General features: G+C 39.7%; 2 protein-coding genes across 2 annotated transcripts; one reads left to right on the top strand and one right to left on the bottom strand.

The window, feature by feature from the left end:
- Window positions 1–1,364: 1,364 nt before the first annotated feature.
- lrrc8aa (leucine rich repeat containing 8 VRAC subunit Aa) lies at window positions 1,365–19,301 on the bottom strand. The gene is made up of 3 exons (XM_044333404.1): window positions 19,135–19,301; window positions 7,335–9,459; window positions 1,365–5,733 (listed from the first exon to the last, which is right to left on the bottom strand). Exons 2-3 carry the CDS (start codon window positions 9,447–9,449, stop codon window positions 5,458–5,460), a joined length of 2,391 nt encoding a protein of 796 aa, XP_044189339.1. The 5' UTR covers window positions 9,450–9,459; window positions 19,135–19,301; the 3' UTR covers window positions 1,365–5,457.
- Window positions 19,302–22,882: 3,581 nt separating this feature from the next.
- On the top strand, window positions 22,883–25,124 carry dnlz (DNL-type zinc finger). The gene is made up of 3 exons (XM_044333837.1): window positions 22,883–23,343; window positions 23,449–23,588; window positions 24,893–25,124. The coding sequence occupies exons 1-3, from the start codon at window positions 23,023–23,025 to the stop codon at window positions 25,044–25,046; spliced, it is 615 nt and encodes a 204-aa protein (XP_044189772.1). The 5' UTR covers window positions 22,883–23,022; the 3' UTR covers window positions 25,047–25,124.
- The last annotated feature ends 292 nt before the right edge of the window (window positions 25,125–25,416 follow it).

The following is a 25,416-nucleotide window of genomic DNA, read 5'->3' as shown; positions in this document are numbered from 1 at the left end:
ACATTTAAAACAGGATTTGCTCGCTGTAATAATTTCTTCTGTTCATACTGATCATTAGAAGATCCCCTTCAGATGTGCTTATGACAGTGATGGGGGACAAAATTCACAGTCCTCATTTTGAGCGATTCTTTTTAAATTTCAAATTCAAAATGGCCGGTATGAAAATGAAGGATGATTACAGCAAGAAGAAAAAAAAACATGTCAGTGTTCATTTGGGCATCTGACAATTGTTTTAGGACATATTTGAAAAATTGTGACCAAAACCTTTAACATTCAGGCGACAGAGAACACAAAACAAGCAAAAAAATATTTTGGTGCATTTACACAATTAAAAAAAAAAGCTTTTAAATGTATTGATTGAGGTTAATTAACGTATTCAGAAGAGGCTGCTTCTGATATGATACTTATTAAAGTGCTAGCACAGAGTTTTCATATAACTAAGGGGCATTTGATTAGTCACTTCCTCCTTTCAGTCATCCGCAAACGGCTGACTGACCTCATCTCAGACCTTCATCTGATTCACTGACGCCGACATGCAGGAAAGGGAGTGGGGCTCGCAGGTTAAATGTGCTCATCTTGTGACTCAGAGGGAAGTGACAGTGAAGGATTGAACGGCTGTGGTCAAAAACTCTGGACGTCAGGAACATGACTGAGGCCCAAATATTTGCGGATATAAATCCAAATGTTAGTAGTAGGATATAATGAGGAACATTTGGGTGGCTTACGGATGTAGACTGACCATGATAAAGCTGAAATAGAGAAATGCCTCATATATGAATGAATGAATATGTATGTAGCAATTGTAGCAAATATTCTGATAAGCTGAGTTCCCAGTGACGCCCTGAGACAGATTTCTACGTCACTCTTGAACTTCAAGAGTTATGTCAACTACAACTGCTCTACCAAGAAAAACTTAAGGGTCAGATAAAGGTCAGAACTTCCTCCTTTAGAAAAACTAAGGATGGAAAAAAACATTAAGCTGAGACTTTCCAACCTCTAATGACTCGACCACCAATTTAAGGCCAAAACACACTTAACAACACAATAACAGATGAGCAGTATTTAAAGGTCCTTGGTGGTGTACTGCAGGTAGGATTTTTTTTTATGTGTCAGCATCACTGGCGACTGCACTGCACCACAATGACCTGTGTTACTGTATCAAATTTAGTTTAGTGTGACATAAAAGTTGTCCTACAAGTTGTGCCTAAACCTATGGCCTATAAAGGTATATATCCTTTGCAGTTTAATGCGCTAGGAACTGAATATGTTTGCATTTGTTTGGCATCCAACAGGTCAACAGTCACTACCTGCACATTACAAAGAAAAACAGGGTTTTGCTGTAACTTGGCACTATTAATATCTAACCAGGGCAGATATACTGTACCACGTTTCACCACTGAAAACTATTTCAATGTTTAGAAACTGTATACAAGCTGAGATTCGTTGTTTCTCTGATGTCATCTGTTTGCTTTTTTCCCTCCCATCTCTCTGTCCGTGACCTTTGCATCTAACTCGGTAGCTTGTCGACACATTTGAGACTCTTCTTTCAGAACGGGTACTGCCTTTAAGACTTTGCTAGTGACCCCTAGAGGGGGCATTTGGATTTAGCCAAGGCCTCAGTGAACTTCACTGTGAACAAAAGGTGCAATTGTATATATCGCAAAAAGTGAAAAAGCTAAAAAATCAAAAAGATACAGCTGGTAACAATAAGACCACATAACCGTATGACTGATATGCATGAAACAAAGACGTTAAACATTTCAGCTATACATTTTACAACACACAGAAAAACAAGTTGTGAATGTGATGTTTTGTGATCATTAACAGGGCATACAGCTTGTAAAAGGTAAGGCCATATTAGCAACAATGGATGCCTGGCTGGAGTAAACATAGCAGGTTTACTCCAAATGATGCTATTAAATCCAAGGTACTAATAAGAAAAGTGTTTCAAGCAGACAAAGCATGTTGCACTAATTTGGACCATGGATGTGGAAACCACATATTCTGCATACTCTCTCTGCAAATAAATGTTTCCCTTGTGTAGAGTTGGTCAGAACCAGTTTCCTTCACTCTGTAATTTCCTGTTTTTCCTCCTTTTGCTCTTGAATGGATAAACACAGATCTGACAAATGTCCAGCATCCCTGGAGTAAACTAAGCGTGATAAATAAAAAGGGCTAGCATACAAACAGCCGGGCACTTGAGTCACTAACACCAACACTTCTCTTTTGGAGACTGGCAGCGAGTTAAGACTCTCCTGTTACATTGTCAAATGTTCATCCACTTGGAGGTGCCATATAGGTAATAATCATATATGGTCTCATAATTTAATAATCAGGATAGAAAAAGTACCTTGTTTCTGGTTTTATAGTCTTGTATCATCTACCAGTTGTATGATTAGCATTGTGCAAGCTTGCATATCTTTTACTTTAATAATAAGAGAGAAATCAACTGGAGTTTTCTGAATGTGACCCTGTAACTTTAATACAGGGAGAGCAAACTTCATGTCAGCAGGGGACATATTGTGTAATTATGACTGAATCAGTGAAGCAACATATATTAGCCTTCAATTGAACAAAGGTCACTTAAGATCTTTGACTACAGATATACAGTGCATTCAGAAACTATTCAGACCCCTTCACTATTTTTCACATTTTGTTATGTTGCAGCTGTATGCTAAAATCGTTTAAATTCATTTCCCCCCTCATCAATCTACAATCAATACCCTATAATGACAAAGCAAAAAAAAAAAGGATTTTAGAATTTTTTGCAAATTTATAAAAAAGGAAAAACTTAAATATCACACAGACATAAGTAGTCAGACTCTTTACTCAGTACTCAGTTGAAGCACCTTTGGCAGCGATTACAGCCTTGAGTCTTCTTGGGTATGATGTGACAAGCTTCGCACATCTGGATTTGGGGATTTCCTGCCATTCTTCTCCGTCAGGTTGGATGGGGGCTGTCAGTGGACTGCCATTTTTGGATCTCTCCAGAGATGTTCAATCAGGGCTCTGGCTGGGCCGCTAAAGGACATTGACAGAGTTGTCCCAAAGCCACTCCTGCGTTGTCTTGGCTGTGTGCTTAGGGTCTTTGAACCTTTGGCCTAGTCTGAGGTCCTGAGTGCTCCGGACCAGATTTTCATTAGGGATTTTTCTGTATTTTGCTCCGTTCTCTTTCCCTCAACCCTGACCAGTCCCCCAGTCCCGCTGCTGAAAGACGTAATGCTAAGAATTGAGGCCAAACAGTTCAATCTTGGTTTCATCAGACCAGAGAATCTTGTTTCTCACAGTCTCGGAGTCCTTTAGATGCTTTTTTTTGCAAACTCTAAGCAGGTTTTCCTGTGTCTTTCACCAAGGAGAAGTTTCCGTCTGGCCACTTTGAGTGTCGCTGTGATGGTTGTCCTTCTGTAAGTTTCTCCCATCTCCACACAGCTCAGCCAGGGTGACCATCGGGTTCTTGGTCACCTCTCGTACAAAGGCCCTTCTCCCCTCGATTGCTCAGTTTGGCCGGGCAGCCAGCTCTGGGGAGAGTCCTGGTTGTTCCAAACTTCTTCCATTTAAGCTTTATGGAGGCCACTGTGCACTTGGGAACCTTTAATGCCACAGGAATTTTTTGTAGCCTTCCCCCAGATCTGTGCTTCGACACAATCCTGTCTCTGAGCTCTGCAGGCAGTTCCTTCAACCTCATGGCTCGATTTTTGTTCTGATATGCATTGTCAGCTGTGAGACCTTATATAGACAGGTGTGCGCCTTTCCAAATCATGTCCAATTAATTGAATTTAACACAGGTGGACTCCAATCAAGGTGTAGAAACATCTCAAAGATAAATCAAGAGAAATGGGAGGCACCTGAGCTAAATTTCAAGTGTCATTGTAAAGGGTCTGAATACTTATGTCAAAGTGATATTTCAGTTTTTCCTTTTCAATAAATTTGCAAAAATTTCTATAAATTCACTTTTCACTTTGTCATTATGGGGTATTGAGTGTAGACTGATGAGGGAAAAATGAATTTAAATGGTTTAAGATACGACTACAACTTAAAAAAATGTGAAAAGCGTGAAGGGGTCTGAATACTTGTACTGTATGTTCTATATGACATAAGATATAAAAAGCTTAAAATAAATTCTTACACAAAACGATAAATCAATGGCTGTATACACTGTGTGGCACTCGGTCACTCACCGACTTTTAAATCACATACTCTCTGAATGTTGAACCAATCAGAATACGGCTTGTTTCACAGGCCCAAACATGATACCGGCGTGTGCAAGTAGCGTTAGCATAAGTGCTAAATTATGTATCTTGGAGTGAGATCAATTCTTGACCTGGTTTCTACAGACCCGATCCAACTGATCTTACATACCTACATAAGACACATTAGCAATGTGTGTGATGTTAAATCACGCAAAAATAAAATAAAGCCTGCTTCACATGCCTAAATAAGACATGATGTTTAGTGAAGGAACATAAAGAGTCCAAGAAGAATGATGCATTTCTCCACTACAGCTAACAAACAGCCTGCCACACACACACGCCAACGTTATAACTGCGGGGGTATTTAGACGTTGTACTGAAGGATTTGTTCCCATTTTACTTCCGCTGAATGTTGGACAGCTTTTCTTTGATGGTAGTTTCATCATCAAGTCTTCTGAGTTAAGGCCAAAGCTGTGAGATCATCTGTGGGATCATCTGTTGATCTTCATCACAGAGTCGTTTTGATCACATTAGAAAGATGCCTCCAAGCATGGTGAGCGTACAGAGCCTGAAGGAAATAAACGAGCCGAACCTTCATGCCTTGATAAATTGGCTGACAGTTGCACTACAATTTATCTGCCGTTATTCGGAGCCGCACTGCGCCGTGACTGCAAATGTAAGTGTAAAAATTTCAAAACTAAAATTTTGAGTCTCAAGGCCAGAGGAAGGTCAGGCAAACACTGCTTTGAGCACGTTCAGATTTGTGCATTCATCTCATGATCAGCAAAGGAGTAATAGTGAGCACATTGAGCTCACTGAAAAGGCTGAATCGTGCAAAGTTCTTCTGGTTTTTTTTTTTTTTTGGTTTTTTTTTTTTGGCTCTCTCTGATAAACAGGTTTACCTTAGCGAGATCCTACTGTGGCATGCATATTCAACAACACCTGCTTGCATCCTGGCAGCTTCACATTCAGGATGAAACACAGAAAAGCCACATTAATAAACCACCTCTCATCTCATCGAGCTTGACATTTTTCCTCGACGATCATGAAACAAGAGATTTCCAAAAAAGATATCCTTGGAGGTTATGAAATTTGACGTTGGTGCTTTTACAGGTCCTGACATGGAAACCCCAAGCACCAACCAAACTACAAACCGTTAACTTTTCTGAGCCTGCATGACCAACGCCTATCTTTACGAACAAAATCACTGCTTATTTGTTTCTAAAATCAAACTTCTTCCCTCTGCAGCTCTCTGCAGAGGTTTGGCTCAAGCTTGCTCCTTATCAGCCCTCCAAAGCTGCTCTTTCACTTCCGATGGCAGCGTGTTGAACAGGTCCTCCTCCACCACCAGGCCGCTCCTCTTCAACAGCCGACACTCGCCGAGCTCCACGGGGAGACACTCCAGACGGTTCCCTCTCAGCTCCAGCTGGGTCAGCCCGGTGAGTTCTCCGAAGCGTGATGGCAGCGTCTGCAGGCAGTTGTTTCCCAGATTCAGAGTGCGCAGCTTCTTACACTGGAACAGCTCTGGGGGCAAAGTCTCGATCTGAAGTGGAGAGGACAAGAGGCAGAATGATGAGGAGTGTAAGTTACCAGTTAACAGAAAGGCTGAGGTGTTCAATTTTTAATCCATATGCCATGGACAGATAAAGGCTGCAGAACTGAGATGTGGGCAAAGGGCATTCAGAAAAAGAGGCAGCTATTTCCACTGTAGGCCAGTTCAGATCCAGATCCTGTTAACTTCAGATGTTACCTAATTATTTGTTTTTATTTGCTGACAAACTTCTCATAACTAATTTAGGATACTGGAAAAATAAAAATAAATGGCTTGAAAGGCTTCAACAAGCAATTTAAAACCAGACCACTATGTCCTCTTGTAGTCTTTGCGTCTAAAAAAACAACATTTCACCTTTTAAGAGGTGCTAGTGGTCTAGTTATTCCTACATGGACACAATATTCACAATTACACAACTCATTTGAATTGATAATGTGTTACATTATCGGTGTAAGGAGGATTTAGGTGAGAGAGGCCTCAGAACGCCAGAGACACCAGAAGGGTCCCATTTAATGGAGCTATTTTTGGCTGCACACAAACCTGCTGGAACCTATTTTCAGTGTGCAACCACCGTAAAACGACGATAATAGCATCCTTTACTGAAAACACATGATGTTGTACTCATGTTTCTAAAACAGCCTTTCCAGAAGAATGTTGTTTTCCTAATTTGCACAGTGAACAAACTGTATCTCCCTAAATAAAATTACTACATTGTAAATTTTTTTTAAAAAAAAAAGACATTTTGTTAAGAAAGGATCAATTTCAACAAAAGCTAAATGGACTAATGGGAACATGACTGCTGTGGCAGGATTTGGCAAAGCCCTTTAAATGTCAGTTAATGATCTTTGCAACTAAAATAAACATCCTAAATAAAGCACATTTGACAGGAAGTCTACAGGAGACTGGAAGATCAGACGCCTTCTCTTTTAAAAAAGGGGAGAAGCTGAATTAGTGGAGTTGAACTATGAAAAAGGCCAAGGAGTACATCATGCTCAAAGAATCATAATGTGGTCTCAGAGAAAAATAGTGTAATTATACCATAAATGTGACTAAGCTTTGAAAATCTCTAATGGTTTCTATTTATTGGCCCAAAAGAAGAAAACAAAATGAACTGGCAGTAAAAAACCTGTGCTTCATTCCAGACAGGAGGACTTTTATCTAACATGTGTGACAGCGGTTAGCATAATTTGCTGTGTACAGAACAAGACTGCGTTTACAACATACCACTGAATCACGTCTTCTTTTATTCCAGTCAGTGGAAGTTTTCCCGGATAAACAAAGCAAGATTATATCAGTGTTTTCAACCTTTTTTTGTGTCTTAAACTCAAATGTTTTCTCTGGAGTATCTGTTGTCAATACACAACCGCAAAACTGCCAAAGCCTCAGAGTCATGTTTATCTTTAAAGCCATAATTCCCAACGTGTCTATGAACATCTCGGCATTTATAAGCCATGACCTTTGTAAATACCTTATCTGGCCTTTGAGCTAATCTTATTCACACAAGACAGAAAGATAACAGTTGCGGAGAACACAGGAAACTTTCTTTAAAATGAAAACATAAAGACACATGAACTGGATTCTTTTCTTCTCACCCTGTTTGCTGTCACAGCGAAGTACTGCAGATTCTGGAGGAAGCCTACATCAGCATGGATGCTGGTCAAATTGTTGTGACTCAGGTCTAAGAAGCGCAGCTTGCGACAGAAGAAAAGCTGACTGGGGATTTTCTCGATCTTGTTCCTGTTCAGATACAGACGTTCCAGGTTGGTGAGTGTTCCGATCTGAATGGGGATATAGGCGATCTGGTTGTACCACAGCTTCAGGCACACGAGCCGGTGCAGGTGCTGGAAGCTGATGATCTCCTCTATCGTCTTCAGGTTGTTGTCCTTCAGGTCAATCTCCTGCAGGTTGTGCAAACTGAAGATGGAGTGTGGGATGCGTTCGAGATCGCAGCGAACGAGCTCGAGCTCTGTCAGGTTGACCATTTTCTTCAGGCTGTTGAGCACCATCAGTTTGGTACCCTCGTTATTGATGGAGAGCTTCTGGAGGTGCACGCCCACATCTGTCACCACCTGCGGCAGCTTGGTCAGGTTGCTCTTCAGACGCAGCACTTTGAGCCTTTTGAGCTCTCGGAGCCCGTCGATGACGATGAAACGATTGTTCTCCGCGCTCAGGTTCCCGGTTAGGTGCAGCTCACTGAGGTTCTTCAGGCTGTATATCCACAGCGGGATCTCTTTGATGTCTGTGAACTTAATGTGGAGAGACTTCAGGTTCTCCCTCAGGAAAGCCAGAGCTGGAGCCTCGATTTTAGCTGGTGTGTGGTAGAGCCACATTTCCCTCAGGTTGGAAAGCTGGGCGATGATTGGAGGGATAGTGACATCGGGGATAAGCTCCAGCTTGAGCACTTCCAGCTCCAGCAGATCAAACACCGTGTCTGGGATCCCGCTGAGCATGAACAGATGCAGCTCCAGCTTATCCTGGGAGTTCTTGGTGATGCGCTGCCTCAGCTTCTCCAACGTCCACTCATTGTTGAGGTTCAGCTGCCTCAGCTTGTTCTCGCTCACCTCCGACAGAAACACAGCAAAGCGCTTGGAGTAGAGGGGGTCATACTGATCTATCATGTGTAGCATGAAAGCAAAGTCGTTCTTCAGGTCGGGGATGTCGCTATAGCTGCTCTCCTCGCGGATTGATTCGAAGGAGTATCGTTTGAGGGAGCGGCTGAGCATCCAACAAAGAGTGTACATGCAGATGAGACCATAAACCACCACCAAGCTGATGTAGAAACAGGCCAAAATCTTGAACAGAGTTGCTAACGGGTGAGCGCAATAGAACGTGCTGTATCCCGTCAGATTCTGAATCTCCACCGCACACACTACACTGAATCTGATGTAGCTTACATAGTAACCCGTGTAGCTAATTATCAGTATAAACTTGATTACTTTGATGATGGTCTGACGAATGTAAAGACGGTAGACTATATCGCCCTCCTCCACATGGATCCTGAACTTCTTCACCTTCTCAAAGAGAGCCTTGGCCTGCTCCCCTTCCTTTTTATCTAATACCCCAGTTTCAGAGCGATCCACAATTCCTTGTTCAATTCTGGATTTTGTTCGTTGGAGCATGGGCACGCTAGCCTCGACGTCCTCGCTCACACACGAGGCCTTCTTGTCCATCGAGCCGTTCATTTTTCCCAGAGGCTTGGGGTCGCTCTCCTCCACCACGGTCTCAGACAGAGCCCTCGTTGTCCACGGCGAGTCGAAGCACTTGAGGAGGATGGAGACAAAGTGCTCCAGTTTAGAGCTTGTGCGTGGGAACTTGAACCAGAAGTTGCTGCAGGCCAGGAAGATAAGGGTGTGGAGTAGCACCAGATAAGGGAAATATTTGGCAAACCAGTGTAGTTTGTTCTCGTAGCAGACAGCATCGACATAATTATACTGATGGCGGTCGAGGTCATACTGAATGCCTTTGGGTTCCGGTGCATAGGGGACGGTCACGTTGGGGACAGGCATGGTCTCGCACGACCTGTTGATCACCCACTTGCAAGGCAAGCAGATCATCTTGTCCTGCGTGACTTGCAGCGTGCCGCCAAACACCGCGATCATCAGCATGACGATCGAGATGTAATCGGTGAACACGTCCCACCATGGCTTCAAGATACGGTACGCTGGCTGGGTGTCAGCAAAGTACCGGAGCTCTGTGATGGGAATCATGATGGTTTATCTGGAGACACAGAGACAGAGACAGAGACAGAGACAGAGAGAGGGAATTAGTTGGTGATGCATGTGTTTAAAAAATAATGGATTACATTTTTATTATTACAATAAACAACGGAAACATTGATGTTTCCATTATATCAAAATGTTATTCAGGACATGAACAACATGCTGTATGTTGGCCTCTGAGATAGTCGAGAGATGAAACAATTAGTCCATTAATTAATTGGCAAGAAAATTAATGAGCAACTATTTTGATTTTGATTACTTATCAATTGTTTCAATAATTTTTTAGCGAAAATGCCAAAAATTCTCTAATTTGTGCTCTTTATGATAGAAAAACTGTTGAGTTTTGGACTTTTTGTTAGACAAAACAAGCAATTTGAGAATTTATGCAGGTTTTAATTACAAAACTTCAGATGCAACTATAAGTATTTAAATCTATGAATCATAAAAAAATTGAAAAAAATCACAATTTCCCAGAACTCAGGGCAACATTAACAACTAACTGGTTTCGTCTGACAAGAATCTAAAACAAAAATTATTCAATTTACAATGACACAATAAAACAGCAAATCCTCACATTTGAGAAGCTGGAACCAGAGATTTTTTTGGCATTTTTGCTTTAAAAATGACTCAAATAATTCATCAACTATCAAAACAGTTGCTAATTACTTTTGTGATGATCAACTAATCAATATCTTAGTATATAACCGGCCTCTTTGTGTATAGAGCAGTGATGCAAGACTACATTTGATGAGGGATCTAAACAATCTTGCCTCTGTGTCCTTCATAACACCCCATGTTATGCTTTTTACTGTAGAGTTCAAACGTTTATTGCATGAAGTTACCTCTGAAATTATGACTAACTAGAAACGGACACCGCATCAATATCAGCATTTCATGCCAAAGTAGCAACACAGTCCCCCTCTCTGTTCAGTTTATACTTGATGCAGCGGAGTTTAAAGGAATCCTTCTTTATCCTCGTTAAATGATGCTTTATATCTTACATTATGAGAACAGGATATCATTCATGTTGTTTAAAAAATGAGCTCTGATTCAGACAAATCAATAAATCCTGTGTATATACACACACAGTACAATTATGCAGCCCAGTCAGCATTTTAAAAGCTAAGTGTGGCGGTTACCAGACAGAGGTAGCAGACAAAAAGGGGCAGCAGAAATGATATTTTTTCTGTAGAGTCTGCTGTGCGTCAGGGATATCCCGGCATCCTGCGTGTGCCGACACCACACTGCAGTTCAGAGACTGCAGAGCGAGCCGGAAGCGAGAGCACCACAGAGCCTGACACAGCACCACATGTTCACACAAGTCCCTGTTTCTCCATCACTCCTGATGTGTAGTGATTTATCTGTATGAGCACAATGACGACACACTTTAACAGTTTTAACAGTGTCTTCTCTGGGATACCGGTTGTCAGTTTAATCTTTAGCAGCTGCGTCAAATCACATTCAAACATATCAGAACAAGCTTTGTCAAATGGGGTTGTTTTCACTTCTTAAAGCACGCAGAATAACTGATCAGAATGAATGTGGAGCATTGAAACTAAATCAAAAACAACTTTCACTTTAACTTGAATACTATTTTAGAAAAATGTAAGCAAAACCAAGTGAGATCAGGCTGCTGACCAAAAATCAAATAAACACCAAAACCAAAACCTTGTCCCAGGCGTCCATTTATGCTTAAGTACATCTGTGAAACCACAACCGGGCTACTTCCTCACACGAGTACACAGATGGTTAATGCAAAAAATACGGCAATCTAAGCAGTTTTATTACTTTTTTTTTCAAAGCTAACTGTTTAATTTTAGTTGTTACAAAGAAAAAAGATAAGCGTGGTCTGTCCAAGAGCAAAAAGTTGGGAGGAATTCATTAGAAAAACTCTCTAAAACTGTATCTCCCTGTCAGCTCAACTTACCCCTGACTTACAGGAAAAGGATGAAAGAGGATAGCTGATCAAGTGGTCACAAAAAAAGCCTTGTTTTATCCAGTTCGAACCAGAATGTCAGTACAGTCACTGAGGGCCTCCTCTGTGAGGTCGCTGCTTTAAACTGACTCAGAAACACCAGCACACAGTGACCTCAACAGCTGACAAAACACCTCTAATTGTAATCATTCACATGGTATTAAAAAAAACAGGCAATCTTTAATTCTATTCCACTGAAGGGCACCAGATTGTTTATTCCAATGAAACCAGAAAAGTACATTAAATAAGGTTGGACTGAAAGTGTGACATATGAAAATGATGATTTCACAATACAAACAACCATCTGCCCACTTTCACTCGGTTTCCTGTTGCCAAATACAGATGGCAGAGAAACTTGAGGCGGTAGTCGTCTTTCCCCGGGTTCAAACTATAGATAATGGCGCTTATGTAACATGACTGCGCTGATAAGGTCAAATAAACAACAAAGATCCATGTAACACGCCTTAAAATTAAAGCTTCAAGTCTTTGACGAGCTTCACTTTGACGTCCAGAAATGTCAGAAATGAAGATGCAGTAAACTCACAGTTTGATATAATCTGATATCTTTAGTTCAAAAAATCACATCCAAGGATTTCTCTTCTGAGGAATTAAAGCGATCTGGTCACTCCCGCTATCATAAACAGGACCAGAGGAACAGGGCGTCTTAAAGTAAAAGTGGATTTCTTTTAATATGGGTCCAGGCTCTGTCCAGGCTTCCTGTTTGTATTCTTATCCTGGTACATTTTTCCTGAATTTGTTCCCTGAACAGAGCTGCTTTTGTGTGGGCAGTCTTTGTCTCTTGACATATGGGTTGGGAGAGGTGCAGGTGAGCCCGGACGCCGAGAGAGCCAATATATTAACAGAGCCAGCAGTAATTTCCCCTCAAGGACACTAGTGTCTCTCAACTGAAGCTAAAGCCAGCAAAACAGAAAAATGAGAGAAATGGATGATACGTCTCTTTGCAGTGCACAGTCCCTCCGAAAGGGCCTCGCTAGCAGCTGCCGCTCTGATGACGACAATGCCAGTGAATCCATCAGTTGCACAATCCACTGCATTGCAAATCAAATATCTCAACTACGTTTCGATGGATTGCCGTGAAATTTTATACAGACATTTATGTTCCACAGAGGATGAATCCTAATGACTTTGAGGTTCACGTTTGTGTTTCTAAGTGAAATGTGCTCACAATTATTGGATGGATTGCGATGAAACTTGGTACATAGATTCACGTTCCCCTCAGGATGAATTGCAAAAACTTTGGTGATCCTTTGAGTTTTCATCTTGCGCCATCATCAGGTCAAAATCTGTCCAATATTTTGTTTTATGACCAAACAGCCTTCCTGCAAACCTCATGACGTTCCCATCAGCCTCGGCCAAAGGCGTAGTTTTGGTTTTAACTTCAGCGGGGACTTTTTTTTTGTCAGACGGCCAAAATAATTATGTATGTGTACTTGCTCTCTATGACTCTTTCATAGGCGCGCACACACACACACACACACACACACACACACACACACACACTCACACACACTCACAAAAAGAGCCTGACTCTGCAAAATGTTTACTTTAATATTCATTTGCTGACTCGCCTGAAACCAGACGTGAATCATGATTTTTTTCCTCTGAGTTTTGCATTTTAGTTCATTGATAGACTACTTAACTACAGACCAGAATGAACATGTAAAAATAACATTACAGACTGTCACAGTAAATGTGTAGAAACCTGTAGGTAACGTGCAGCTCTGTAACTCGCTGCTGTGACCTGAGACTCTGTTCTTCTTTCAGTTTGTGGATTTGGGCGACAGAACCACAGTGATGCTCAAACCTCTCTTTAAATGATCTCAAAAACTTTATATTTGTATTATTATTCCATTTAACTCCTGAACTTATGGTTAGACCTTTCACTATGACATCAGAGCTCACCTGTCTGTGTGTGTTTCTGTGCTGCTGACGGGAATTAAATGACGCCTGACAATCACAAACAAGTCAGTTGGACAAGCTACTGATAATTTAGCTTATAAATAAAGTTCATGTCTTAATGACACATAACTCTGCTCCTGGTCCACTCATGGAAAAGGGGAGAGATGGCATTAAATAGTAAATATTTCTATCACTAAATTCAAATATTGATGTTTCGATTCTTATTAATTAAGCTCAACTGTTACTGACACTTTGGTTCTTCTTTAAAAATGAGCTGATGTCTTAATTTCCTTTTGGGAGGAATTTTCACCAACAGTACTGAAGTTGTTTAATTAAACAACATGTCTGAGCAACGGTCACAAATTAGCTAATGACAGATAATGCCTGAAATTAAATATAATATCAAATGATCTTAGTTTTGTCCAGTGAGGTCGTTTTCAACTCTGTGACATTTGGAGCGTTTAAACTATAAATACGGACCGTTTCAGATTCTCAGGGTTGCCAGATCATCAAGTCAAGTATCCCCCATATCCTGCTCCTTCATTCTTTATCATAATAGTGCACAAACTGGTCAACTCTGCAGAGATCTTACTGTTAATGTGGAGTTAAAGTGGCTAGATTGTTTGCGATCAGTAAAAATATCGGTGGGGACAATCCAGCAACACTTTCCACTCATGGAAAAGGGGAGAGATGACATTGGTAGACATGTCTCAACCGTCTATACACAAATCAACACCCATGGCCTTGGTTGTACTTTGTGTTTTGTGCTAATTGGGAAACGTTAACTAAGCTGGTGAACTTTAAACATTACACCCGCTGAACATCAGCATGCCTGCATGGTTACGTTAGCATTTAGCTCTGTGCATTATGTACGACCTCACAGAGCTGCTTTCATGGCTGTAGTCTTGTTTTAAACTGAGTAACTGGTATTTGACAGCCAGTATATTAAAAAAAAACCCTAATTAGAGCTGCAACAATAAGTCCATTTACTGATTTGTCGATCAACAGAAAAATAATGAGCAACTCTTTTGATAATCGATTAATTGTTTCAGTCATTCCTTAAGAAAAAAATTCCAAAAATTATTTGCTGGTTCCACCTTATTAAATGTTAATTTGATGCTTTTCTGTGATTTTATATACTTGTAAATTTTATACTTTGGGCTTTTTGACTGTTGGTTGGACAAAACAAGACATTACAAGACCCTGAGCTGTGGAAAGTTACAACAAGCATTTTTCACTATTATCTGACACTTTATAGACAAAACTGAATAACAACAGGTAAAAAAAAAAAATTCAACCACAGGCAAACGTTACGCTCCACAGGAAGAAGATCCAGGTGCTGCATCTGACAGCCAACTGTGGCCTCTCATTTGAGCAACTGTCACATTATGTGTTTTCTTTGATTGCTCCGCTTACCTTCAAAACTTGAAAGACATGCAGGAAGGAACATGGTAGGAAAATGCGTAACTCCAGTTTCTTTGTTGGGTACAAACATTTTTATCCGTCTGTTGTCATAAGCCCTGTGTTACCACCTCTCACCCATCCATGCAGGGATGTGCTCCTGACACCTTACAACCCTGAATGGGATGAGTGGTTTAGAAAATAAATGGTTGGATGGAAAGATGGATGAACGCCAGCATTACCTTCACTAATAGAGGACCTGAACTGTTATTATATTAGATTGATATGTGCTGTTTTTGTGTTTAGGTTGTCTGTCGATATCCTCCCAGTGATGCAACAGAGAGCATCACACATTAACTGACTTATCCGACCCTATGATGATACAGCATGGAGGGGTGATTTACCAGGCTGGCACATTTTGTGATTCTTTCACCTGTTCTCAGTTCCCAGTGTTGTGGCCGCAGTAGGGCTTCAACTAACAATTATTTTCATTATCGTTTTTTTTTTCTTGATTAATCAATTAGTTGTTTGGTCCATAAAATGTCACAAAAATGTCAATCACTGTTTCCCAAAGGGCAAGATGACATCCTAAAATGTCTTGTTTTGTCCCGACCAACAGAGACGACTAAAGAAACTAGAAAATTTTTACATTTGAGAGTTTGGAATCAGAGAATTTGGGCATTTTTTCTTAAAAAAAAAAAGGACTCAAAACGATAACTCCATTATTAAAATAACTGTTGATTAATTTAATAATTGGCAAATAATTGATTAATCTACTAATCATTGCAGCTCTAGTCCACAGCAGGGACTTTATGGTTGTTGATTAACACATGCAAATTCAACCGAGTAGCTTTCACACCTATAGTTGGTTTGCTTTGGTCTGAATCAGTGGATGAGTTGCTGCTTTGTTGCATTTTTCCCTTTTCTTCAGTTTGGTTTCACGCTGCAAAATTTCAAACGCACCAAAATATATCAACAAAAAAGCCACGTGGGAGCTGTCACTCCGTTCGTTGGTCAGAATATGTCATGAGGTCGGCGGGCGGATAAAGAAGAGTTTGTTTTTCTTCCGGGATAGTTATCCAAAATAGACCATCAACAGAATTGGCATTTCCTCACAACTGCGGTCATCGTTGCGGTCATTTGGCCATATACCAAGCCAAAATATGCGAGCAGAATGACACATTTGGACGCACTTCAAGACAACATCTAGACAACAATGTGTTGCTTCACGTTACGCGAAGAAGGCGTGCTGCCTTCAGTCGGCGCATATTTGTTATGTTATTTCCCAACTGTATGTTCAGTGGGTGTGTGGTGTTGAGTAACTGGGAACTTTAATTCTAAAAGGACGATGAGTAACAGTTTGAGTCAAGCATAGAGGTTGTTTTATGTGTAGCTTGGAGAATAGTTCTATGAATTAGATGAATTTACTGTTTATCAGATCACAAATGGCATAAAGAATTAGTCAGCTAGTGTGTTATTTCCTTATTGTGGAATGCAGTGTGTTAACTTGTTGGCATGACAACAACTGAAAGGACGTTGTTCACTATGTGTCAGTCTTACCAATCATGAAGTTCAGGTTTTCCGGTATTGGAAAACCAGAATTTCAGTTATTGTTTTTTTGTGTTAAAGACTGGCTGGATGGGTTTAAACTATTCACATAAACTATGCAACCATCTAGTACCTTTTATAGTAACAGATGGCTATCTCTACCACAGCTGCTGTTTCCATAAATAGTCTTCCCCCACTGAAGATCGTCAATGTTTCATTGATTAACATTTTAATATGATAGATATATTGATAGTTCACTTGTCAAAGTCACTGACTTGTTATTTCTCTCAGATCATCATCACTATCTTGCTATATTTTCTCAGAACATTTTGCATGTTTTTTTATGTTCAGGATTGTGATTCTGCTGCACAAGAAAAGGTCTACCAAAACTTCAAGATTTTCGAAATGCAGACTTCTTGAAAACAAACTGGACAGAGAAGCTTGAAGAAAGATTTGAATTAAAAATTTCCACTTGTATAGACAATAAAGTGTTGTATAGACAATAAAGACTACTCTATTGTATCCCCATGTGACACCAATACTTATGAGTTTGTTTTTGTACATTGTTCCCTTAAAGAAATGTCAATGTAATACTGAGTCTAGTTTACGTTATTAATTTCTAATTGACATTGTTGGTGTATGTGATGTGCTGTTGTGTGTAGCTTTGTATTTTGTATGGTGTGTTCTGTGTGGTTTTTTGTTTTGTTATGGGGTTTTTTGTTTTTTTTGTTTTTTTGCTTTGTACTGTTTGTTGTTGTGCTGTTGTATGTTTTGATTGTGGGGGACTACGGATGCAATTTAGCTTCGAGCTAACTCCGGTGCAGTGCACCTTTAATGTTTAGAACTGCATACTGTCCCAATCAATAAATCAAATCAAATCAAATCAATACTGTGTGTGTGAGCATGGTTTCCATGGGAATGCAGCTGTTGAGGCTTTCATCATACAAACGAACCGTATCAAGGGGGTCAACAAACCAGAATTGTGATGTCGTTGTGTTGTATTATGAACATTGTACATTTTGTAAGAATTCTATATGGATTTAAGCATAATTTTAAAGGGTTAGCATATCCGCTATCACATGTCTATGTTCCTTATGTTTTGTTGATATGTTGTCAGTATATTCTTATGAAATTGTGTAAATAAGTATATTGGATTTCATGTAAAGGTTAGACACCGTTCCATGAAGGGAAATGTTGGGGGTACGGCGAGCATCTTATCTTACGAACTTGCACTTCCGGTGACTTTATTTCCTCTTTGTATCGGGACATTTCCTGGGAAGTTGCTATTGCTGGAAAACGAATTGCTCAGAGACAGGCCCTGGAAGTGCGTCTTTGACTTCTAAATAACATGACGCCGGGTCAGTGCAGAGTCAATACAGATGAACAACCTGATGATTTTTTTCCCATCAGCCTGTTGCTGGTTTTAGTGGAAGTCCAATTCTCACTGAGTGTACTTCCAGAGGTGTCGAATCAAACACCCACAGATCCTTCCAAAAAAACACGAGATTGTCCTGTTCTTTGGAAAAACGGAAAAACAAAATTATCTTTGACAGGCTGCCCTGGTTTGAGCTCGAGTTATCACAGCTTCCGATCTCAACCCATCTGCCAACCCTGGCAGTGGGAGCAGACTTGAGACAAAAAAGGCAAGAGATGGAGCATTCAGGGCAGTGTTTTCAGTCCTTAACCAGATGTGAGACCCTGTTCACACTCATGTGGACACCTCTAAGCACATCAGTTCACACCTGGCACTAGAATGCGTCTCCATGTGTCTCGAGTCCACGCTTGTGCGATCGGATCTCACTTCCCCGCTCTGTATGCAAATAAACACGTGCATCATTTCCGTTTCGCACAGGCCAAATGTGGTGCAGAGGGAGAGCAAAACTCAGGGAGAGACTCAGCAGCCAGACATTTCTCCCTTCTCTGTTTTAGGAGTGGCTGAGATTGACACTAACATGAGAATAGCTGGTCCACCTTAAAAATGTCAGTCCACCTTAAGTGAGCCTGGTCAGGTTAGGCTAACCCCCCTTCACTTTTAATCAGCAGGTGACAAGCAGGACACTGGTTCTGGCTCATAAAAAGCTAATTTTCCTTTTCATGAGAGCACTAGTGATGTCATATTACACACACACACACACACACACACACACACACACACACACACACACACTCACAATGACCATCTCGAGGGCCAATATTATAATATAACATTATGTTGGTAATCTTAAAAAATACTTTATAGGGAGGTTATACAAATATCAAAACACAAATACAAGATTATAGATATAACAGTGACATTTTGGCCTGTATTATTAGATTAAAAAAAACACCATAAAGCTAAATTAATTCACTATAACTCAGCACAGACACACTATAGTGCTTCATGGCTACACTACAGATTAAACAACAGCGTTTTATTGCTTTTTATGAGCAGCAGATTAATACATGTGTGACAATTTATATCTAAATTCTGATTTTATTCAACCGTATTTTATGGTTTGTGCCATAATATCGGGAATAACCTCGCTGGCCTTCAGCTGTCGGACGGCGCGAATATGATCAGGAATATTAGCTAAATTACTAATCCTAAGGGATTAAGAGTCAGACAGTGAAGCAGACAGATAAAATAACACGTAATCTAATCCGGACAGCGACCTTTTCGCTCGGTGGTCTTCTGAACAACAGCAGCAGCGGCGGCAGCAGCGGCAACAGAGGCGACGTACTGGAAACGATGTCTCATACCGATGGCCAGTTAGTTAGTTAGCACGCTGCGGCACAGAAACCAAACACACCAGCAGCGCGTGACGGCCGTTAAAAGATGATAAAACTTACCGTCTTTATTAACGCTGCTGTCTCTCGCCTCCTCCGCGCGCCGGTGACACATTTCTCAAACGTTTCTCGGCAGCTGTGGCTGGTCGGACACCGGGCCAGAGCCCCGTGCGATAGAACCACACGAAGGCACGAGCCGAGCGCGTTCGTTCGCACGCACGCGCGAAGACGCTGCTGCATGCACGGGACTGGCGGAAGTGTCAGTGTCAGTGGCGTAATTATCAGAATAAAAGCACGGCATTAGTAAACAGATTTAAAAAAAAAAAAAAAAAAAAAACGTTTTAAATTTCTATTATATACAATTAAGATGGAGGAAAAATTTCATTTTAATCTAAATTTAGGTCGCCTCTTTAAAATCTGGGCAGGAGCAGCAGATTTACAGCCCGTTGATTAATGAGCATTGTTCCTGTCAAATAAATTAAAAATGAAAAAACAATAAAAGTGGAAATGTATACTTAATATAGGTTTAATTATTGTGGGCAAACAACATATTCACAAATGTGTAACTTGTAATGTTAGCCCTCTGTTTTCTTTATTAGTTGATAAATGCTTATAATGTAAAAAAGCTCAGAATAACAACCAAAAAATAATTGTTTCAGTTACTAATTAGACCTCAGTCTCTTTCTTTCTTTCTTTCTTTCTTTCTTTCTTTCTTTCTTTCTTTCTTTCTTTCTTTCTTTCTTTCTTTCTTTCTAGTGTGTTTTGCTTTTGGTTACATGTCTTTCTTTGATGCTACTTTTTTTGTTAACCTGATGAATGGTGATATTGTATTTACAATAAAGATTAATTTAAAAATATTTTTAAAACATCAGGTTGGTGTTGACATCATATATATGTATGTATGTGTGAGTGTAAATAAACTATATATATATAGTGAAAAATCTCTAATACTTTCACTTAAACCTGGAAATAATCAGGAAGTTTGAGCATTCAGAAACATTTAAAAACACAAGAAGTTATGACATCTAAAATGAAGAAGGAATATTTAAGATTCTGTACTATTTCTAGGCTAGCAAACAAATTTAAGCAAATTCGTGGCATTGACCAACCTTACTCCTTTGGATCAGATTTCCTTGAGTTGTATCCCTTCCATTGAAGCGTGCATTCAGATGACATTCAGGAGAATTTGATCTACTCATCAGAGGCTCGTTCAAGTAACTCAACTTGCAGCTAGTGTTCACCTGTTATAAATATGAGTGTGCCTCAAGTTTCCAGCACTTCATTGCTTACTAAGTAGCAGAGTGATAATGGGAAACATGGCATCAGAACTAAGTGAAAGTGCCAGAAGTCACATTGTTATTATAAGCAAAGAGGGGCTTTCTCAGCGTCAAATCATGACAAGACTAAAGGTTTCTAAGGGGGCAGTGCTTGGAGCTCTAAAACACTTTGAAGAAACTGGATCAGTTGTATCCAAAACAAGATCAGGCAGACCAAAAGTGAGCACACCACCAGAAGATCAATACATCAAGCTTAGTTCCCTGAGAGATAGAAAAGCAACTTCATCACAGATAAAGAATTTGCTAAATAAAGAACGCAAGTCTCCTCAAATCAACGAAAGTACTGTCAAAAGAAGACTGTCTTGTAGTGGTCTCAGAGGACGAGTAGCAGTTTCTAAACCACTTCTCAGGAGGTGAGACGAGGCCAAACGTTTGGGGTGGGCTAAGAAATACCAGCATTTCACAGCGGATGACTGGGGAAAAAAAGTCCTATTTACTGATTAATCCAAGTTTGAGATTTATGGCAGTAACAGAAGGGTGCATAAGGACACAGAAAAGGAGAGAGAATGAAACCAAAGTGTATCGAACCCTGTGAAACATAGTGGTGGGAATATTCAGGTCTAGGAGTGTTTTGCTTACTCTGGAGTTGACTACACCCTGACTGAGGAGAAGTACCACTTCCTCTGAGACATGCTATACCCTCTGGTTTGCATCTTTGTGGAGAAGGATTCATACTGCAGCTGGATAACGACCCCAAACACACGTCCAAGCTTTCCTAAATAGTGTTTAGTCAGGGTATTTTCTTCAATATGTGACATTTATTATAGGTGATAAATGCGACATCTGTGCTGACATGTCTTTTTTTATTAATACAGCACACAGAAACAGCATGTTGACTCACCACAGAGGCAGCATTTCAGCACTGGGAGCCCTCCCAGTTTCAAACTGACTGCAGTTTCCCCTAAACAATCTACCCCCACCTCCCCAAGCAGGATTAAGCAACATACCCTTCAGTCCAGCTCACTAAATTGAACTCTTCAGACATTTGTGCGTGCCAAGGTCATTTGTGGTGATTGCTGGACTCGTTCACCTCAGCTATAAACTCTTGCAGCAACCTTGGCCTTAGCCAGCTGGGACAATAATGAAAATTGTTTTGTTATAAATACTGTTCCTATTTCTTCCATTCCCTCTAAAGCCTTGGCAAACAATGAGGTGATGATAACTGTCTGTGGACAACTCAGCACATTAATACTAGTATAATGTAGGAGGTTGGCGTTGATTTACGCCCCACCGGCTATCCCTGATGTATTTTGAGGCTGGGAGGAAAATCTGAATCGGAAGGGTGATATCTTCTGAAGTCTTTATGTCACCCTCTGGTGGTTGGGTTCAAATAAATGACTGTCTTCTCCATTATAGGACGGTTACTGAGCCAAAAGTTAAAGTGGATTCTTGTTGGTCAAAATAAACTCCAGGCAAACACATTGTTTTGGAAGAATGCCTCCACACCAATCAGGGACAGTCGCAAATTACAGTGCCAAGGCTGGCAGCACTGTTTCAGATTAACAATATGCATCACTCCCCAGAGTAATTTACAGTAAATTGTGTGGGCGTGTGATTATGAAGAACAATGTTAAAATACTTTGATCTTTGACTGCGATTGCAGTATTTATACTTGCGCTTTGAACTTCATCAAACAAAACCATACAGTTTTTTGAGATGGTCAGACTAAATTGACCATGATATTGTCATGACTTTGGGATTGTTTCTGGCAAACGCTCAGTTTCTGGTTCACCTTCTTAGACTGTTTTACATCCTTAATTTTGTTTCTATTTTCTGTTTTGGCCCTCATTCATTCCTTATCATTTTCAAATAACAGCTGATTAATCTGTATGAGCCTGTAAATGATGATGGATTCAGTTGTGTTACATTTGGCTTTGATGCATTTAATACCTTTGATGGAGCTTGTGTGATTGATTATACTTAAGTAAATATATAGAAGTATTATCAGCAAAATAAACTACATGTAAAAGTACTCATAATATATAACGGACAGTTTCAGAGTATCTTATTATCCAGCCTCTATTATTATTATTTATAACAGGATATTGTTATTTGGTGCATGAATTTGTAAGCAACTTTTTGCTCTTTTGTATTTGAAATCTAAATCCGCTATCTAAATCCGCAAAATTATAGTAAGTAATAATAATAATAATAATAATAGTTTAATAATAATAGCACAATCTATGCAAAGTGATACCAAAGTGATTATTAATCTTATTCCTCATTTTCAATTACATCTACTGGAATGTCATCTCAATCATAATCACTTTAATTTTGTTGTAGGAACAATTTGTTAATAAAGTTTGTTTCTTAAATTTTTTTATCTGAGACTAACTAATTAGATTGAGAAGATATGAGATGTTTTTGTTGTTGTTGTTGTTGTTTTTTTAATATTGTAAATACTAATCATTCTGACCCAGACTCCATACCAGTTGGTGGCGGTAATGCGCCAATTTGTTGTTTGCTAACCGCCAAGACGAAGAAGAAGAAAGAGGAAGAAAGAAGAAGAAAGTCAACAAATGTGATCATCAAACCGCGACTAAACAAGCTGATGAAATCGCTTGTATTTCTATCTTCTACTCCTTTCAGCCTTTAAACCGACACATCGACAGTCATGTCGGTGTTACAGACGCTTCTTGTCCGCTTACCTTCATCACGTAGTTCCGGGAAGATGCTGGCGGTCAGCCGGTTGTTGCGATGTTGTCACGGTCGGTTTCACTGTTGTCCTCCAGGACCACAGACGACCTCAGTCCGGATCTTTGACAGGTTTCTGTCCACACAGCAGAATCAGCACAGCTTTCATCAGCTGTTACCTGCTGACAGAAATGAAGCTGATCTGAGAAGATACAGAAGATTTTCCACAACTCCGACTGTCAGAAGTGATGCTGTTGGGAAGATCCAGACAACACATTATCAACTGGTTTACACATGCAAGGTATAAACCAGATGTTTTTATTTTCTGGTTGTTGTTTTTTTTAATGTTATTTCATTTTCATTAGTTGTCCTGCTTCATGTGGATTAATTCCAGCTTTATTTGCAGGTTTGCTCCACCAGGTCCATGCAGAAGATTTCCAAGCTGTCGTACCACAAAGGTGTTGTGATAGTGACATGTAAGGGATGTAAGAACCACCACATCATTGCTGATAACCTCGGCTGGTTCTCTGACCTGGAGGGGAAAAGGTTGGTGGTGCTTTGAGCCTACGAACATGAAGCAGAATGTCATTATAATTATCCCAGTTACAGTTTATATGGTTGCACTGGTGTTGGTGTTCTTATTGGTGGAGTCCATTCATGTAGGAGTGTTTTGTAGGGCTGCAACTAACAATTATTTTCATTACTTATTTTCTAGATTACTAATTTGCTCTATAAAATGTCAGAAAATGGTGAAAAATGTTGATCATTGTTTCCCAAAGAACAAGGTGGCGTCCTCAAATGTCTTGTTTCGTCCCGACCAACAGTCCATAACCCAAACATAGACTAAATAAACCAGCAAATATTCACATTTAAGGAGCTGAAATCAGAGAATTTGGGCAATTTAACTCAAGAAAATGATTAATCAATATCAAAATAGTTCATTTTCTGTTGAAACTTAACATAAACAAACTTTAATTTCCCTTTGGGATTAATAGAATGCTCTATCTATCTGTCTGTCTGTCTGTCTGTCCTTGATGAGAATCCCTTACTGAGGAATTGTATAATTGTGTGTATATACTGAGGAACAGTTTATGAACTGAGTCAGACAGTTTCCAAATTAAAAACATGTTGAGCTGTAGATCATCAGGAAATGAATCAGCAACTATTTTGATGATCGATTAATCATTTTTCAAACAAAAACTTCCAAACAGTCATTGTTTCCAGCTAGTTGCAGCCATAAAACCATAATAAACATTTCTTTGGCCTTTTCTGCACAACAACTTCTTGTTACTTATTGGCCAACATGTACGCTGGTACAGATAGATTTGTAAAAAACTAATATTGACTGATGAATCAACGTGACCAATTTATTGGTCTAGCTCTACATGTGATGCCAATACTATTTGAATGGATTGATAACATTGTTAAAGGAAAATGGTTTCAAGTGTGTCTTAAAACAACAGTCAAGTGTCCATATGAACACTGAAAGAGGTTTTCCTCTGTAATCATTCCTCCTGTTCAGACTGGCTATTAAAAGATCCCCTCCAAATGCACTTTCAATGTAAGTGATGGGGGACAAAATCCACAGTGTGTCCACACAGTCATTTTGTGCAAAAATGCTTTTAAAAATTTACATGAAGCTTATGTGAGGCTTCAGCAGTCTGAGTTAGACATATCACATTCACAGTCTTCATCACAAAAAACTGATGAGATTGTCAACCAGCACCTCTGTGATTATTTAAGTATGTCTGAGGAGCTCAAGTAGCACAAAATCCACTAAAGAAATTGACATGTTTGATTGTACAGTGTATTTCTGAATGACTTAAATGCTGCATTGCTGTTCACTTCAGAAACATTGAGGAAATCCTCGCTGCCAAAGGAGAGACAGTGAGGAGGGTTGAAGGAAGTGATGCTTTGGAGATCGTGGTGGATGAATCCAGCAAAGAGAAGTTACAGCGTGGCGAAGACACTGAAAAAGCAGACAGTGACCCAGAAAAACAGTAATACTGTGTTTACACTGTATATGTATATTGTAAGATGTTTATATTAAATTTTATAATAAATACAAATCTTTTTAATCTATGTTGTTTTTGTTGTTGTGTGGTCAGATCAAGGAATAAAGAAATGAAATAGAGGCTGGAACTATGATCGCAGCTACTTCTTATAAATAAAACAGATGTGTGTTTATTTCAAACTCATACGTACATTTACTCAAGTACTGTACCTTAGTACAATTTTGAGGTACTTATACTTTACTTGAGTATTGTACTTTCTACTCCACTACATTTATTTGACAGTTTTAGTTACTCTTCAGATGAAGATTTGATACAATGGATAATATAACAAGCTCTTAAAATACAACATAATGTTTAAG

This window comes from Thunnus albacares, chromosome 18 (genome assembly GCF_914725855.1).
Source record: "Thunnus albacares chromosome 18, fThuAlb1.1, whole genome shotgun sequence".
NCBI classification, from domain to species: domain Eukaryota; kingdom Metazoa; phylum Chordata; class Actinopteri; order Scombriformes; family Scombridae; genus Thunnus; species Thunnus albacares.
Note: the sequence above shows the minus strand (reverse complement) of the source record. Positions and strands in the feature narration are given on the sequence as shown.